The 19,935-nt window shown below is 26.2% G+C and overlaps 1 protein-coding gene across 1 annotated transcript; it reads right to left on the bottom strand.

Annotated features, from left to right (window-relative positions):
• Window positions 1-8,075: 8,075 nt before the first annotated feature.
• On the bottom strand, window positions 8,076-19,407 carry LOC129972250 (putative tricarboxylate transport protein, mitochondrial). The gene is made up of 6 exons (XM_056086313.1): window positions 19,020-19,407; window positions 18,658-18,865; window positions 11,075-11,298; window positions 9,795-10,015; window positions 8,928-9,001; window positions 8,076-8,493 (listed from the first exon to the last, which is right to left on the bottom strand). The coding sequence occupies exons 1-6, from the start codon at window positions 19,135-19,137 to the stop codon at window positions 8,379-8,381; spliced, it is 960 nt and encodes a 319-aa protein (XP_055942288.1). The 5' UTR covers window positions 19,138-19,407; the 3' UTR covers window positions 8,076-8,378.
• Between the last annotated feature and the right edge of the window lie 528 nt (window positions 19,408-19,935).

The raw sequence follows: 19,935 nt of genomic DNA, 5'->3' as shown, positions 1-19,935 counted from the left end.
AAATTTTATTTAAAATCTGTCACAAATATTTTTAATGAAATGCATTATATAAGATAAATGTTACAGAATATATTTTACTTCATTTCTGAATATAAAAATAAAACATTGTGAAATTTTTGTATTGAAATTTGTTATTCGTAAGTTAAATAATCTTATTGATTTAATTTTTTTAATTATACAATGTTAATCTTATTGTGTTTAAATTATACAAATGTCTTAGTTGAGCTATTCAATGTAATTATTTAAAATAAATTACTTATAAAATGAAATTCTAGAAAATCTTTTTGAATAATTTATTTAATAGCATACATTTAGTGTGGATATTTTATACACTAATAATATTTTTTATGTTGGTTAAATGTTTAAATTTCATGTATTTTTATAAAATATGGTATTTTTCTAAAAATACAATTTGTATTGTATAAATTTTGGATTTTCAATAGACACTGTATTAAGTGCCTGTGAATTTTATATAGCCAAAGTTATAAGAAATTATACATTTAATATTAAAAATAAAAAAATAATATTGTATGTAAATAATGAATCAAATAAAATTTTATTAATTGATAAATGCATTGTTAAGAAATAATCTTTAATAAAATGAATTATTTTGTTACCTCTATAAAGATTCTTTTTAGGAATATAAAAAACAACATTTTATTCACAAATATTATATTTTTCACATGTAACTAAAAAAAGGGTTATTCAGTTAAAGAATCAGTTGAATTCCAATTTCTTAGATTATCTTGAGGGAGTAAAAACAAATCTGCAGATAAAATCTTCCCAAAGAGCAAATATAGATTACTGATTTTCATATTTTCAACAAGTTATATTTTAATGTAATATCTAAATAGTACATAAAATGTAATCAGCATGGTTCTTGTAGTCATTAAATTAATATAATGATTCATTTTGTTTTTATCACACAAAAGAATCTTTTTTTCTGCCATCAATTTGGATAAGATCTAAATCCCAATTAATCTGGATAGTTGGAATTTCACTGCAGTAGCAATGTTATCTTTAACTCAACATTCAAAAGTGGTTCTTCAATTGCAGATTTGGACCTAACATACAGAATCTGAGGCATTAAAAATTACAAATTTTTTTCTGTTCCTTGCTACTCTGAAATGCAATTATTAGTTGGGGCTCAAAAATAATCATATTGTGTAAAAAAAATGGTGTTGATAATTCAATATTATCATGAAAGAGCATGATGATGTTTTAGGATTTTGAAGCCACAAAATGCACGGGCAGAAAACTGGCGATTTACCTGTTTCGAGGCATCAGTTTTTCACTTTAAGGGTTATTAGAAACTGATAAAGATAATTTTCACATTTGGCAACTTATCGCCAAAAAAAAATTATAGATTGGTGCGAATGTTCACCATGTACCCAATTCTCCTATCTGATCACAAAGGGCATGATCACTAGAAGTTATTAGTTTAAACTGGTTTTTCACAAAAAAAAAAAATGACCTAGAGAAAAAAAATTCTAGAACTTGATTGATTTTGAGATAGTCAAAAACCATTACTTTTCTAAATATTAGTGATAACAAAATATGATTCTGTGAGAACATAATGTTTTTCTGTCGTATTGATACTATGCAACTTAAAAAAAATGTTCTCACATCATAACTTGAAATTTGCAATAGTAGATTTCAATTTTTTAAAAAAATATTTTTCTTTCTTTATTTATTTTTAGCTTAGCTTAAAAAAAGTGAGGTATTTGTGTGAAGTCATTTTCTGCTCCTGCAATATCTGAATATTATGAAATTATTTTTTTATGTAAGACCAGTGGCAGATTGTAAATGCAAGAATAATTCTCTGGAATTTATTCTCTGAGCAGTTCTATCCAAATCAGTGGAAGTGTTATAACCTCAACTTTCTGCATCCTTGCACAATACAACCTATTTTGTGTTTAACTTCATAATCTAGAGAAGAAAATATGTTCAATATATGTTTTGGATCACTTCTAATAGCAATAAAAAATAATTATAATTTTTAATTTCATAATTTGGCATTTTGTCAAATCAGCAAATAATAATAATATTTTTCCAACAGATTTTTTAAAAAAAATGTTTGAATTCATCAGTAAAATAATTATTTTAATGTCATTGGAAATTTTTGTTGTTCTTGTTTTAAATTAAAAAAAAAAATGTTTGAATACACATCTAAAAAAATTGGAAATATTAACAGAATTATAATTTCAGATGACAGAAATTTATTTTCGATGCTTAAAATTTTTTATTAAAAATGACCACTTAAAAATTTTTTTCAAATTCATCAAATTGTGAAAGAGATGCAGAATAAATATCTTTAGAATGACAGTTATTTGTTCTCTTCAATGTTGCACAGATTCTTTTTTCCCTACAATCATTCAAAACAGTCCAATACATGCAAACAAATCAATCTAAGTAATATAAAACATTAAATAAAAATATTTTATATTAAATTTTAAAATTTAGTTTTCGAGATCCATTGAATCATCATTGCAACTACTTGTATACTAAATATCATAACTATAAACTTTAATCCATTTCTTTAGTTCCAAACCACAAATTTTGGTTTAAAAATTTGGGACTTTGATGATAAGACCATATACAGAAAGTTATCTTTTTGGAATTATCATGTTCATGTACTTATAGATAATCTATCTATTGGTGGATATAATTCAAAGACAGAAATCTATAATTTTACTGTAAACGACATATACTAAAATTCACCCCTCTAGCTTTTTTGCACTCTGCATTCACATATGAATGAACTAATGCAACAAATTTATTCTAAAATTTGAATTAGAATCTTAGTTTAAGAAAATCATATGCCGGATTTCGTCTACTGCGTTTACTTGCATACATAAACTTTCCCCTGACTAATTGTGGTCAAAATTTGCTGGAAATTTACAATTTTGGCTTTAGTTTATCAATCTTGAAGCTTTTCCAAGTTACATTATACGAGCACTTATAATTCAAAACCAGTGGGAATGGTCTTCCGAAAACTTTCTCGCATATTCTCTAATAAATTTGCTATGCCAGAGAATACCTTAAGCGGCACTCATCCTTAGCAAGTTAGCGATTAAGCCTTGGCATGAGTTAACAGTAACCAAGAATTGGCGATTAACAGTAGCCAAGAATCGAATGTGCTTTAGCCCCTTTTTTTCTCTAATGATTCAAACAAAAATTTCACACAAAATCCCATACCAAATTTGATATATTTTAGTCACTGAATTTTTGAGTTATCGCGTAAGTACAGACCGACAGATAGTCAAATTTTAGTTGGATTTGGCACAAAATTTAACAGTTGCCTATATTATAGATGTTAAATCTGTTTACCGAATTTCATCTATATAGCTCCCTTTGATTTGTAATTATTTCATTAGCTTATAATCGAACTGCTGGACATATGAACTACTGAACAGATTTTAATGAAAATTTGATAGAAAATAGCACATTCGGTGTAAAGATCGTATATCAAATTTCAACCGTCTAGCTCGAAGCGTTTTAGAGTTATCTTTGTCACAAACATACAGACGGACATTTTTTCAAAAATGTGGTTTTTGAACTCAAGAAGGTCTAAAACATAGAGATTCGATAAAATCTCGAATTCGAATTTTTTGACGATTACTAAACTTTCTTTATCTACGCATACAAGAAAGTAAAAATGTGCAGACGTCAAAATTTCAAAAAGAATTTTATAATGATTAGTATTAATACTCTTTGTAAACGAGAAGTAGAAATGGCTGTTAACTTTTATTTAATTGTTCTAAAATTAAGTACAAGATGATTTTTTTTCGCATTTCAGCTAACTTAACTAAATAGCTTTAACAGGGCCCCCCAATATAAATGAATTTTTTAAAGTATATTCCAGACAATAAACCGACAAGACAATTTCAAAAGTATATGTAAATCATTTCCAAAATAGATTTATTTTCATATCAATAGTTGATCGATTTAAGGAAAAACGTTGCAGTACAGCATATATTAAACCGGAAGCATTTCCTTCGCCTAAATATTAAAGTGGAACAAATAATGTATGCAAAAAGGAAATAAAAATGTCACCTTGCAATTTTCTTTGTCTGCTGACCTTAAAGCACCTTTGAGAAAATCATTCCTCCACATTTTCCCCTAATTAGTAGCGCTCCTAATTTAGTGGTCAGAACGCTATAAAAAGTCACCTTATCTGATGGATAATTTGGGCTGTAGCCCAAGGGTATCACTGAAAAAAGGGAGGCTAAAAATTTATAATACCGATTTTATTTTAAATATGAAATTTTTATGCACATACGAGTAAAAAAAATTCAGATATGATTAAATATTCTTCAAATTGGGATTTATTATAAACTACCCACACAGCTTTGAACGTAACATGACGAATGTTGGCAAAATCATAACTAAATTATTGCTATATATTCCATTATTCACGTCAAGTCATAAAATCTGGAAACGAAGTAAAAAAGAAAAAATTTTGTAAGCTTTTTTTTTTTTTTTTTTTTTCGTATGGTGAACCGCAGACGATAAAAAGCAAAAGAATTAACTAAAAATGAAGACGAGCTAAAAATAAAAAACACAATAGAAATAATTTTCTTGGTTTTCTAATTTGGCACCTTGCCAAAACAGAAAAGAAAATTTCTCTTTGTTTAAAAGAAACCTTTGAATTTGCCATCAAAACAATTATTTAGAAATCAATGAATAAAGGCGTTCTTGCTTTAAATTAGAAAGAAATGTTCGAGTATTCACTTAAAAAAAAAAACGGAATCAGAATGACAAATACAGAAATTTAGTTTCAATTCGTAAAACTTGTCCAGAAAAGTAATACATTTTTTTAAAAAAATTCAGAAAATTTCAACTGAAGAGCAAAACAAATTTCTTTAGAATGACAATTGTTCGCTCTTTTTGAAACTACACAAGTTATTTCTTTTTTTTTTTTTTCTATAATAGAATTGATGGGATGGTGAACAGTGCACAAAATAAGAAAGGGGAGAAAAAAAAAACCCGGCAACAATAGAAAATATTAAATAAAAAAGTTTTGAATTAAGTTTTAAAATCCGGACTTCGAGTTACCATTATGACTGCATGTGTGCTAATTTTCATGGCAGTGGCTGTAAGTGCGATAGATTTTCTGGACACAAAGGATAAATTTTTTTACATTTAAAATACATGTTATTGATAATCGATAAAAGTTGAAAACATTCAAATAATAAGGTCATCTTTAGAATAATTTAAACATTTTATAAATAAAATAATATTTTAAAAATAGATAAAAACCAAAAATTGTTGATGAATTTGTCACAAATGCAATTATAATGAACATAATTATGTTAAGCAAATCAATATTTTCAAAAATATTAAATAAACCGCAAAATGTTTGTAAACATACATATATATATATAATTTTATATAAAATTATATTTAACTAGGCAAAATTTTATTAAATTGACTATAGTGAACTTTCTTAGACTATAAATTAAACTACATATTTTTGTATCAATTAAATAAATCATTTTAAAATGTTAAATACAAAACGTTGAAACGATATTTTATTGTATTAAATGCATCTATTTTTTAATAATGTAGATAACAGTTAAAATAATATATATGAATAGGACTTCAGATACCTGTAAAATCTGAAGTAATACTTCAAAGTTGAAGTGTTAACACTTTATTTTAACTAAGTATTTAAATGAATTATTTTTTAAGCATCAGTAATTAATACAGTATTTGCTCAATATTCTACGTGTATTTCAGCGTTTGACTTCAGGCATCTCATTTAACATCCAGTAATTGGTGATACAATCGAGTTTCATCCAATGTTAAGCATAAAATAGATTTAAAAAAAAAAAAGAAAAGAAGGCATGGAATCTAATGTGTTTAGTGCTTATATTCTTCTGACTCGTATTAGTTTATTAACAGACAGACAAGAAAATATTACAATTAGTATCAAGAAAAAGAGAAACAACTTATTCATTAGATGCTTATTCTTTTAGATATCATATTAGACCTAATACATTTATTCTTTAACTAGATATTCAATGCTTTATTATAACATTATTGTTTAGATATACACCAATGTAATTAGGATTGAAATTTAAAGTGAAAATGTACAAAAATAAAACCCATATATACCGATTTAAAATATATATATATATATATACCCATAAATTCTGTGTTTTGCTCGACTATTAAAAATGTACAATTATATATGGTCAGATTATATTCTCAAAACATTGCAACAGTTTCCAAGCATGTACAACATTAAAGGTAATAGTATACAAAAACATTTTTATATCAGTGTTCATGCTTTTACACCACTTCTTTTTTTAAAAAATTATGATTTTTACTGTATGCCTATACATGCACATTTTTGGAAACACTTGTTAAGAAAAGTGGTCTGTTAGTTAAAAATTTAATAAATATGGAAGTAAATAGCAAATTTTTGAATAGATAGCAGTTAATATCAATTTTCATTATCTAATTTCAAATGCTGTAAAGAATTACATTTTTTGTGTAATTAACTATCATTAATCAATTTAAACTAGTTTTACTCTTAGAAAATATTAATTTTTTAAAATACAAAATTAAATTAAAAATATAACTTTTAATTTAATAAATTAACATATAAATACGATAATATATAAAAGTTTAAACTGAAAATAGGTAGAGAATCTAATAGCATTTTATTATTGGGTTCTAAATTATTTCAACAAGTTGCAGTTCAACTTTGAAATAGGAAAGAATTCAGTGAAATTTAGTAATGTTGTAAATTATACATAGGAGGATACGCTATTGATTATAAAATACAGCAACTAATTCATGCCTAAACTCTTTTTCAAAATGTATGGTCATTTATCATTTAACATGAGCATCAATCTTGAAACTAATATATTGATTTTAATGTTAAAAAAATTAAACTTTTTTTTGCAGAGACGAAAGGAATATACATTCATTAAGTTTCAATAATTCTAATCAATTACCATTAAAATTTTTTCAATCATTCTAAATTAAAAATATTGATTATTTAATGTTATATAGACTTAACAGTCATGAATAAAAGAAAGTTAATATTTTCAATTAACTGTTTTGGTTATTCTAAAAACTAAGATTTCTAATGCAATTATCTAAATAAACTAGTTTTTATTTAAGATAAAAATGAATTTGTGTTTATGAGTGTGTTGGTACTTAACAGGCTAGACAATCTGATTTGCAGAAATCGAAACTTGGTACATATACAGGGTGATATGTAAAGTCCTATAAATTCAAAACATCTTAAATAGCCAGGGAAGTAATGCGGACCTATAGCAGAATGATTATGCTGAATTTATTGAGACAGTTACATAAGAAAACAAAGGAAAAGGTTTCAGGTAGTTAATTATAAAATTGGAGGAAACATTTGCGATTAAGATTATGAAATTTCCCGTGCTTAGAGAAAGGGTTTGCCCAAAATCTGACAAATGTATTCTCTGGCATTTCTATACCAGTAAATGTATTCCAATATAATAATTTCCATAAATTTGAAAGAAGTTCTAGCTTTCCCCACTGGAATTAGTTCTATATGTAGCAACCATGCAACTAGAGTCAAGTTTCAAAACCATTAACTCAAACCCCGATTTCCATGGATCCTTTTACTGATGCTTCTATGCAGTTACTCCAAGCAAAAATCTTTTATAATCGAGTCATATGGATTCTTTCTCTATATATACAGGAGCAATCTTATTTTGTATAAATCATTGGAAAGTGCTGTAGTCTGCCATAAACTACTACACACAGCAGTTTTATCATGCAGTGGTGTAATTTTTTGATTTCAAAGTTAAATAATCAATTTATATTTAAAAAATTTTTACTTATTCAAATCAGCCTTAATTACTTTTAGTTAAAAGCTTAGCTCATGTGATAAAGTAATTTATATAGAATGTTCGTTCTGACTAGATCAGATGATATTTCTAAACATCACAAAAATACTCAAAATTAGAGCCATTTAATAAGAAAGATTGATATGAAATATTCAGTTGATATAAAATTGGATATAAAAAAAAATTCTCAGAAACAGTTACAATACTTCATAAAAAAATTTATTTTAGCCAACAACTTATAACATAGTGGAAATTGAAATTGTATTAATTTTATAAAATGCATCTTAAAATTTTGGATTATAAACTATCTTACAAAATGTTATTACTTTCATACGAAATTGAATAAAGGTTAACAAACATTTACATCATTAAAAAAAGAACACATTTATGTGCATTTTTTGAAATAACTAATAGTTGCACAGCACAGACATTGAATTATAATTTTGATTGATTTACAAACATTGCAAAAAATATATAAATCTAACAAAATAAACTATACAGCTTAAATTTATAACAAAAAAGGACCTATCAAATTCAATCAGTTTTCCAAACTTTGTTGAACAAATCCATAAAGGAATCATAAATCATAAAAGTAATTGCTACATCTAAACAAACTCTGCTGAGCCGTGGAACAGTGCCCTTGTAAAATCTGAAAAAGTAATGAAAAATAATTAAAAAAACATTAAATCTCAAAACAAAAAGGCAGGGTATAGAGTCAAGGCTCATCTGAACATTGGTGATAAATCTAGGAGTCAAGTCTATTCATAGGAAAAAATTTTTCAAAACTAGCACAATGGTTGTGACTAGGGAGCTCTTACATTTTTCTCTCAAAGAGAATGTACAATAAAGTGCTTTTACAATTCCCCCCCCCCCTTCAAAAATTTAAGATTGTAGATGGTGGGCGATATTTATACATTATGAGCTTTCATATGAAATAAGAAAATTGAGTCAATGGTTATACAACTGAGTCACTGGTTTTGCTTAATATTCTTAATATATAAATAATGCATCTCAGTTATCAACAAAAAATTAGACAATTACTATTTTGCTATATATTAACAAAGTTGTTTCATTTATACTTACGCAGAAAAGCCTTCATTCTTTGCAATTTCATAAATGCAATGGAAAGTATTCTTATATTTGTGTGCCTCAAGACCCTGAAACAAAAATAATAAGGATTTCAGTAACTTAAAAATTACAGTATTGGAAAAAAAATTAAACAGATTATACTGTATTTTCAAAGAATATATCACTAGTGATCAAGCTGAAAGAAAAATGCCTTGTTAATTAATTCTAACAAATTAACGAGTTCTTAATGTTTTAAAATGTCATTTTTGTAACAAGAAAAATTATGCATATCAATATAATGTTAGCATATAATGTATACCAATAATATATTGTTATATATATTTTTTGTTGTTGTTACAGAAATGGCATTTTAAAATAAAAAAAATTTATACTTTTTTCTATTGATTGTTCACTTCTAGGAGTATATGATAAAAAAAAAAAAAAAAACGAGTAAAATCCTTTAAGACAAATTGCACAAATATTATATTTGGTTTTTGATAAATTCCATAAATATAAAACAGCAAAATTCCTTACTATTTTCCAATTAAAAATAAATTTCATGCATAGGCCAACTGATCCATGTAAATTTATTTTATAATTAAGATCTTTACTTTTTAAAAACTTGCTTATTCATGAGTTACTTTAATTACATAAAGCATAAGTATACACACTGCTAATATGTCAAAATATGATTGGCTTACTGTTTCGAAATTTCTCTCAAGTTTAACATAAAATATAATTTAAATTTAAAAAATTTAGAAAATTAAGGCAAACTAAAATTACTAATTCTGAAAGATTAAAAAGAAGAAATATAAAAAAATACAACAAAAAGTTCTGGAAAATTTAATGAAACGAAACTAAGAAAAATTTATATGAACATACCTGCATCCTTGTTTTTACTACATCAATAGGAGTGTTGCCAAACACTGAAGCTGCTCCAGCAAAAGCACCAAACATGCCCACCACTAATTTATTAACACTTTTAGTTGGATCTCCTCCTCGATACCAATCTTTTAAAGATTCCATCACAAAAAAGCGGATAGCTTGATTGCTGCCTTGCTTCATTATTGTGGCTGTCACACCTTGATATACACCTCGTATTCCTAAGAAAAAAATTTATTTTTAAATGTCTTATTAACTGATGAAATAAATGTTTACATAATAGTACTAATATTGTGTAATGGTACAAAGATACCCCCCCCCACTTACCACAGAAGTTATTGCCCTATACTAGTCTTCCATTAAAGGAGCCCAAGTACTTAAAATGAATCATCTCCACTATTCAGTCCAAATTGTCAATGTCTTCAGAACTGCCTTCACTTCATACAAAAAAGTTAATTGTTTCCTTTTAATGATTTTTCAAACTTACAATGCACTTGGTACTTTTTATAACCAATAAATAGCTTTTGAAAAACAATTGGTGGTTGCAAGTAAAAATATATTTACATTATCTATATTAATAATAAAGATGAATGTGTATGTTGGTGCTTTACAGGCCAGACCATTTCACCCACAGCAACAAAATTTGATACCTTGAAATATATACCTTGAAGGGTGGGAACACAAACCTCAGAGCAACTTTTTGGAAACTTTAATTAAAAATTAAGTTTTGATTCATTGTTTCATCAAAAATTTAGTCACTAAATTTTTTCCAAGTTGCTGAAAGCTAAGAAAGAATAATTCTGTTTAATATCTGTTTATGTGCAGTTTACAAATCAGATAAAAAAAAGTGAAGTTGCAATATTGTGTTAGTCAAAAAACAGATGAACTGAATATTCATGTTTTTAATAATCCTAATATATTGTTTTCATTAAGAAGATTCATATAGCCAATGAGAAGAACTGAATTAAGTCAACATGTAAAGTACATTAATCATGTTAAAATTAAAACAATTTATTTGAAAACAAATATAACCAATATTCCTGGCAAGCCATCTGATCATCTGAAGCAACTTGAATTAAATAAATAAAAAAAAAATAGCAATATCTATAAATATTACATAAATAAAATTCAATGTTTCTTTAAGAATTCTTTAACCCATTCACTGCCAGAGAAATTTACAGACATTTAATTTTACAACAGTTTCTTATGAGATATTCTTGAAAACAGTTTAAAAGTCCAATAATGCAATATAAAAAAAAAAATACTTTCAAAAGAAATACCTTGATGTTTGATAATTTCCCGAACTCCATGAAAGAAGCCACGGTACTTTGGTTTTGCCGATTGCTGATCATCAATGAATTTTACTTTCACCGTTTCCATAGGAGTCACAGCAAAGATGGCTTCAGCAACACCAGCTCCCAAACCACACAACAAGCGCTTTGAAGGAGCCAAATTCCCTTTCTCATCAACACTTCTTTTCTTCAATGATTCAAATGTACCAAACCTAGAAAAACAATTAAAATGTAAAAAAAAAAACTATAAAATCATTTCCAATAACAATAAAATGTATATTTTAGTCTCACTTTAGAATGAAATTCGATCTAAACAGCTGTGAAGATAATTGCATTAAAAACAGGAATTTTTCAACTTCTTCCTTTCTATAAGTGGAGCTTTCAAACAAAAAGTTAAACATAGAACAGAAGCAATTTTCAGATCAGTTATTTAAAAAATAAAGTTAAAGCTCAAGAATTTCATAAGATAAAATTAATACTACTATTATCCTTCATGTTTAAAATTTAAAGCGATACTATAAATTAAAAACAAAACTTAAGATTACTTTTGTTTATACTTAAATTTGTCAGAGACATGGTAAATGCCACGACAAAAAGATGTAATAAATAATTATAATTGTAACTATATATTACTTTCCCCAAACAAATTACAATGCAAGAGCACACAGATAAATAATTCAAATGGTTATGACCAAAACATGTACATAGACCTATCAAAGAAGACCAAAATTTAATAGAACCTTATATTTGAGTTTTTCTCTTACAAGCAGTAGAAATGATGAATCATAAATTTTTCCCTTTTGCTTTTAGGCCATTACAATTGTTGTGTCAATAAATTTTTCTTTGCTGTTCCCGTAGTACAATCCATCTTTCATCTGAACATTCTCCTATATCTGATAAGAAGTTTTATGAAAGAAAACAAAAATAATAAATCTGCAAATAGGGATGGGATAAGTTCACAGATATATTTTTCATTACAGGAAAATGGAAAGGACTTTCTCCCTAAGTTCAACTTTCATGCCAAGAAGTTAATTAGATCATGAAATTAAAGGAATCTCGTACATTTATCCCATCTAAAATAAATGATAAATTATAATTACTACTAATTATTAATTATTCATTATAATACCTTTATTCTTAGGATATTAAATAAAAATTAAAATAATTAAGACATTTTACTTATGACAAAAGATGAACATAAACATCTTTAAAAATCAAAGAATTAAAAGAAAAAACTCAAGACGATAGACAAGGGGGGGGGGATTACAAAAGATAAATGAATTGCGCATAAAAGGAAAAATTTTTGCATATTGTGCACGAGATGTTATGTTTAAAATAATTCAAATTTTAGGCAATATACATAATGCTCTTAATTCAAAACAATTGTCTTCATATGTTATTTTCCCAATGAGTCACAGCAAGAATAAAGTTTCATAAAAAAAATGGGGGAGGGAGAGAACTACTTAAGAATCAACTTTTAATGAGTAAATGAAAATAATTCTAGAAAATTGTAATGTCTTTGCCTACAATTAATTCAGGTTCATTCTGGATAAGAGCATATTTGTTCAGGTTAAACTAAAACTAACAAGTTAATTATTATAATATTAGCATAATAACAAATTATGCTTAGAAACTATTCATTTGTTTCAGTTATAACAAAAGCTAATTTCAGTCATTTACTGAAAACAAAAAAGAAAAAAAAAATTTATTATGAAATTTTGATTGCATGAAATTAGCAAATGAATGAATTTAAAGAAATTATAATCCAAAGATAATATTGATATTTACCATCCATATGAATACTATGAATACTTAACTTCAAATACACATGTCTAAAATAAATATTGTTTATATCCAAAGTTAATTGATAGGAATATTAAATGTGATTTTTATGAAATTTCAAATATGCTCACTAAGTTCTCATTTACAAAAATTAAATATGTAATTATAGCAAATCTAATGTCAAAATGTAAAATTCTTCTTGAGGTTTATTTCCTTTCATTTAGGATCAATATTTTTTTTTTTTTTTACCTTATACTAAGGACATTTATATATGATAAAATATTTAAATACAGGCATTTCTAGCTCATATTCAATGATATCTTTCTATTTAATTTCACTTTTAATTAATCAACAATCACTAATAACAAGCTTTGCAAACTAACATTTCTGAACTACGACAAACTTGACATCTGTGTAACAGTCTACTACAAGTCCCTTTTAGAAAATACATTAGTTCAAAAAATAAAAATGTATAGCAACCAGGTTTTTTCCCAAGGCATTACAAATGACAATGAATCCTTTGCAGTAATACAAATATCGAGACCAGGATTTTCATTCTCTAAAATGACCACGAAAAGAGTTTAATAAAACTATTCACAGACTTAATAATAAAAAATTCTACAGTAAGTCTAGAGAACAGTAAAGTATTTTCTTTTGCTTCATCATTTAAGAAATCAAAAGGAAATATGTTATAAAATCAGAAAAAATGTATGTCCGAGAAAATATGTTTGATATCTGAAAATGCTTTGAAAAATAAGATATTAAAGAAAATTATTTGAAACGAGAGCAAAACAAATGCTATATTGTAACATTGTTATGTCATGTAATTAACAATATTCTATTATAATGAACAGTTTCCGATTTTAAAATCATGAACTTAAAAATATATTTGGGGATTTCCAGTATTGTTAAAGAAAGCCATTCACAATATGGTCCAGTCCCTATCCACAGATTATCAAAGTCGAACAGTTACTCCACATTCAAGTAAATGCAAAATTAAAAATTGCTGGTGAAAATAAAAAAATTGATTAAGATAGCAAATGCTGATGCTAATATTTAATTTTTCCATGCCTATTCCTGTGTTTTAACCAGTTGGGTTTTCTTACAACTGATTCATCTTAACAAAAACAAGATAGAGTATGTTCTTATGGAACAAGAACAACATAGGTAAATCAATGATAAATAATAAGTAGCAAGTAATATTAAGATGATTCAAGAATGGAGTAAATTTCTCAAAGCAACACTGGAAGATACATGAAAGCCTTGTGTTAAAATATGGTAGTATGATACGATTTATGGATTATACAGTAGATAGAAGAAGAAAAAAAATTCAGAGAAGCAAATTAGACACAAACTTTTTAAAAATCAAGCTGTTTAGCCTTTATACATTCATTTTAATATTATCAAATGTTATTAAATGATCCTTTATTAGGGTGTCTTAAACTGTAATCTGGATTCCAAGTAAAATAATAAAGAAAAAAGTAAAAAATCTTAGTTTTAACTTTTTTTAATCAAAAATTAAAGATTAATTTAATTTTCTTCGGCCACCTTTAATACTTCATTTTTTATAGTTTAAATTATAGTAGTATAGACTTCTGAATTAGACTGGAATTTTATTATTTTTTTTAATACACAAAGCTGCAAGTATTTTTATTTTGAAATGCAGTTTATCAGGAAAAATCAAGTTTAATAAAGAATACAGAATATTTCATACTAAAAGTTAGCATTACTACTCAATTATACAGTATTTCTACAGATTTAATATATGCCATTGCCTGTTTATGATAAGTAACAAACTGCTGAAAAGACAATTTAAAATTTCAGATTTATTTGGCACTTAAGGCTGTTTTCTTACAAATAAATATTGACAAATGTTTAAATTTTAATAGTTTTCTTATTTTACATTTTAAAAATTTAGAATTTAAATATAAAATTTGTATATTTATAAATATTTTCAGAGCCAAATTAGAGATTTAGTGGTTCACGAACATAATTTTTCTTAGTTTCTCCTATCCTTAATCAATTTTTTTTCTAGTTATATTAATCATTTTTCTAAATAATGCTGCTTTATACATTTGAATTAAATATTTTTTTATAACTGTCTCATTAATATCAGTTATTACATATCATTTTTTTTTATTTTAATTCAGTTAGAAGAAAGTTAAATTTAAGTTATTATTTAAAGTTATTTAAAGAACATTCTACTCTAAATAAATATATTTAAAATTATTTGCTATTATATAGAGCATAATATAAAAGATCTGCAAAGTATTAGGAGCAAATTATTCACTATATTTTATTTTTACATTTAAATTACAAATTTTTGTTTTAAACTGTTAAGGAAGCAAACAATAATTTATCAAGATTTATTTTTTAGATTTGATTATTTGCAATTGAAAACAACGTTAAACCAGAAAGCCTTTCCTATTCAATTCTTTTCTATTTTTTCATATCATATGATTTATTAATTTCATCTTTGATAATAACTGCTACATTCATAGAAATTTCTAAGTCAAACTCAATGAAAGTAAATGTGATTTATTGTCAACAATTCTGAAAGTCTTAACATTTACTTCAAGATTTCTTTTAAATACCATCATAATTATGGATAATTAGATAGAAATCTTGATACATCATCAGAAATTTTAGAATAAAAACCATTTCATCATGGATATCTTATTCATTTACATTCATAATTCAAGTTGAATAACTTGCTAAATATATCAAGAATATAATACTTTGGAAATAAAGAAATTGAGCGCATAATTTATCACTAGAAGAAATAATTAACATAATTAACTCTCAAATAAGATTCTAGATTTTTAATTACTCATCTTCTCATAATTTATCAATTATTTTTATCTTTTTTATCCTTCCTACAATAATAATAATAAAAAAAAATTATTTCTCAAGTCCCAAAAATCTCTGAAACAATAGATGCCACATCCTTAAAAAAAATTGTAACTTTTGCTCATTTCAAACATTGCATTCTGTAGCAATCTATATATTGATAACAGATTACAAAGACCTTAAACGATTAGAAATATTAAAACTTGCTTAAGAAGAATAAATTTAATTCTTAGTCTTTGATTTATCTTTTTATATTTAGTACTTTTCAAGAATATCCAACTTAGATATTTTGTAGAAAGTTCCAAACTTTTTTAACCATTCATACTCTCACATATGCTTTCCAATACACTCTAGCTTCAGAAACATTTTACCCTAAACCAAGCAAGTATAAAGATGCTACTAGTAGCACAGTCTAAATAGCAATCTATGCATTTACTAGTATTTTGTATTTGATAAGAAATAATTTAGATGAATAATTTTTTTAATTAAAAAGTGAAGATAAAGTAATACGAATAAAGTTTAATTTTTCAAAAATTTCCAATATTAAAAAATCAGAATTTTCTCCTCACTGAAAAGCCACCAAGTTTAAAAACACAATTAGTTATGATTTAAATGTTAAATCCATTTTAAAGATGCTTTAGATTAAAACTTAATCAATAAGTAGCCAGCACATAGTAGCAAGTATTTTCCATTTCCAACCTCTATAACTACAGAATCAAAAAGCAGATGCATATTTACTTAAACATGCAACTACCAATTAATGAAACTAAATCTAAACAAGCATGAAAATCAAATTAATAAACAAAAGATAAGTATTTTAATCAAGATTTTAAATCTATATCAATTACACAACCTTATTACCATAACAGCTTCCATATGCCTTTACTGTTAATTTAAATGTGATGAAGAAACAGCAATACAAAACAAAACGAGTGAAATATTCATGTGCAATGCCCTTACCTGTTAGTATGCTAAGCCCCGATGTTTTACACCATTTGAATTGCAGCCTGAAACAATAATTCGGAGCTAATTTTTTAGCTATCAAGGTGCAGAAGAATTTGCTTGATCAAAAGAATTGGCTGCTGATATAAGGGCCTCTTAGTGAGTAGCTTAGCAAATATTTTATGTACTAAAGAAGGAAAAAGAAATTTACAATAGTTAGCACTTTGTAATTCAAAAGATTTGAAATTAATGATATCCGTTAGTAAATTAAAGTTAAGATTAAATCCGAGGAAAGGAAGTGTTAATTGGGCCAATCAGAAAATGAAAGTCAAGCAGTTAATAAGGAAGATTTCATGAAGGTTTTTGGTATAATTTAGCTTCATTCATAAAGATTTTAATTATTAGTACTGTGATTTGTGCCCCATTAATAAAAAAATTTCAAAAGCAGTATAATAACCCAATTGCCTAATTTAAAGAGTTTATAAAAACCAAGGTCTCTGACTTTACAAGTCCTCCTTATACTCTTCAGTGCTGAATAAATTTCAAGGGTGGGAAAAATACTTATGTATAAGTTAAAAACAAGTTGACAAGAAATACTAACAATATCAACTTTATTTTAAATTTGACATTAAGACAAATTATGAAAGCTTTTTTCAAGATTTTATATCAGATCTCCAGTACCTTTATAATATTTAATTAAACACTCCATTGTCTATATTTTCTTTCAAAAGAACATAAAGGGAAAACTTATCTGTGCAATACTTCCCAACATCTGAAGATGAAAATTTATATGTAGAATTACTTAAAGAAAAAGTAGAATTCTGTTTCAAAACTCACAAGTAACATGCATGTTCAATGGTAACGTTCTTTAGAAGGCAACATTGAAAATGTACATTATAATGTAAAACCGTACTCAAAAATTCATTCAGTTAAGCAGGCAAATAATTAGTATCATTAGTAAAGGTTAAATATTTTTAAAACGTGTTAAGTACTTCAGTTAGCACTCACACAAGTTAAATGATAAAAATCAATTTTAGTTTTCAAATAAGACAAAATTTTTATATTGCCATTTGAATTTTTAATAGAGATGATTAAGCAAGCTTCAACATTACTTCATAATTATTTGATAAGCTTATATTTATAAATACTTGTTTCATATTGTTTAGTTCTTCAGAAAATATTAATCATAATTTCTAGAAAATATTCATATTTATTAACCATAATTGAAAATCTTTCTATAAAAACAAAAGAAATTACATGAAAACTTTTTTTTATTGAATAAATTTTTTAAACAGTTAGATTTTTGTTGTAATAAGATATGCTAAAGATTTTTAAAAAATTTAACCCATTGTATTTTTAACATTTTAAGGAAACTATACACTATCTTAATTATTTTATGTCATGATAGAAGTAAATTATACCTAAAAATAAAAAAATTTCTTGATTTAAAAAATAAGCAAGTTTCTATTTTATTTTAAACACGCGCTATTGTTCATGTATAAGTATATACACAAGAAGTTTTATATTGATGTACAATATGAAAGTTTAATACATCAAAGAAATGACTAGCATAAATTATACTTTATTATAAATTTAATCAATATTTTTAGTTTTTAATGTTTCCTTTCAGAACAAACATATTTTTTTTCTGTTATGCAAGTTTTTAACTGTGCTTGTACTGTGTTTAAAAAGTTTGAATAAGAGAAGCAAGTTATTTTTTATAGCACATTATTCTGACCATCAAGATAGTTATCAAACAGCACTAGTCTAGTATTGATACGTCCAAATTACAAAATTCTTCACTTTATCAACAAGATAACACTAGTCATTCTTCAAAATCATGCAATAGATTCACTAATATTAACAGTTTCTTTTTTCTTAAAAAGAAGTTTAGCAGCTTAGATTTAGATCACAAAAAAAGCTGTAGGAAAACGTCGGAAGTAAGACAGTAAAACAGGCGCAAAATTCTGAAAGAATAAATATACAAATTCACCTACCTAACAGCTGACTTGGGCACAGAACCATATATCAGAACACTTAATCCACGATACAATCCTTTCACGCCATGGCTTTTTACAGTTTGTTTCACAACATCTGCGATTCCTGAATACCGTGGTTTAGCGGAACGTTCATCCAATTGCAGCTGAGTTTTTACATATTCTGTCGGAAATGTTATGCAAATTTCTATTCCACCGGTTATACCACCTATGAAAAGAAAAATTCTAAGAATCAGTATAATACTCACAAAAATTACACTTTGAGAATAAATTACAATTGCACAACACACACAATGAATGAAGATACAAATAATTAGCAAGATCTGTAAATGTAACAATAAAACAAATTTAATATTAGTTACCTGCTAAAATTCCTTTCAATGTTTTTTGAGCAGGAAAAAAACTGTCGGCAGATAAAGCAGCTCCTGATACAAGCATGGAAGGTCGGGAGAAGGGGTTGCGAAATTTATCTCTATCCATTTTTTAGGAAATTTTAGTATCACAGATAATTCTAAGAATCAAAACTGCAGATATTGTTCGAATGTATTAAACAGATGGAATAAATTACAGTGACATTGACATAAGTGTTCAACGAAAGTTTAAGAAAAGAAAGGAACAGAAATAAATGGGTCAAACAGCACACGAGGAAACAAATATTAATACAGAATGATAAAAATTCTACACTGATCTCCTCATCCAGGAACTAAATCATAATGTTTATGGAAGATACCGTTGCCAGAGTAATTACTGGTTTCCCCTACATACGAATTAAAAACAAAAAGAGAAATCTCTACAGATGTCACAAGAATTTCCCTTTGCACAAGAGGTGTATGCAAAAACAACCACGAGGTCTTTTGTCATTGGTTCAACTAGTTCACATTTGATCATTATTGGCTGAAAACGACACACCTCCTCCTATGATGCAAGACATCTATAGGGAAAATCAAGGAGTAACAATTCTTTTGCTTTAAAAAAATTTGTCACACTAGAGTAAAATAGAATCTCTAGACTCCACATCGCAGAAAACCTGCCAAATCGTTTCAGTATTTAAAATTTGGTATTCGAATCTAGTTTTCTAAAGCAACATAAAGTGGTTATCAGCTCCACATGAAGATCTTTAAGATGGGGAAGAGTCCCTTTATAATTTAAATGAAAGCCAAATTTTATTCTTCCAACTGGATGATATTTATGAAGTATTTTACGAGTTTCAAACTAAATGCATAATCGTACAATTAAGATAGAATATTCTAATAACCTTTGGCGACCTGATTAGCACAA

The sequence above is a fragment of the Argiope bruennichi genome, chromosome 6 (genome assembly GCF_947563725.1).
Source record: "Argiope bruennichi chromosome 6, qqArgBrue1.1, whole genome shotgun sequence".
NCBI classification, from domain to species: domain Eukaryota; kingdom Metazoa; phylum Arthropoda; class Arachnida; order Araneae; family Araneidae; genus Argiope; species Argiope bruennichi.
This window is presented reverse-complemented; position numbering and strand designations above follow the sequence as displayed.

Coding starts and splice junctions, on each gene's coding strand:
- LOC129972250 (XM_056086313.1), bottom strand. CDS start 19,137: ATGGATAGAGATAAATTTCGCAACCCCTTCTCCCGACCTTCCATGCTT. Junction 11,299..18,657: donor GTGCCCAAGTCAGCTGTTAG/GTAGGTGAATTT, acceptor TTGTTTTTCTAG/GTTTGGTACATTTGAATCAT. Junction 10,016..11,074: donor GGAAATTATCAAACATCAAG/GTATTTCTTTTG, acceptor TTTTTTTCTTAG/GAATACGAGGTGTATATCAA.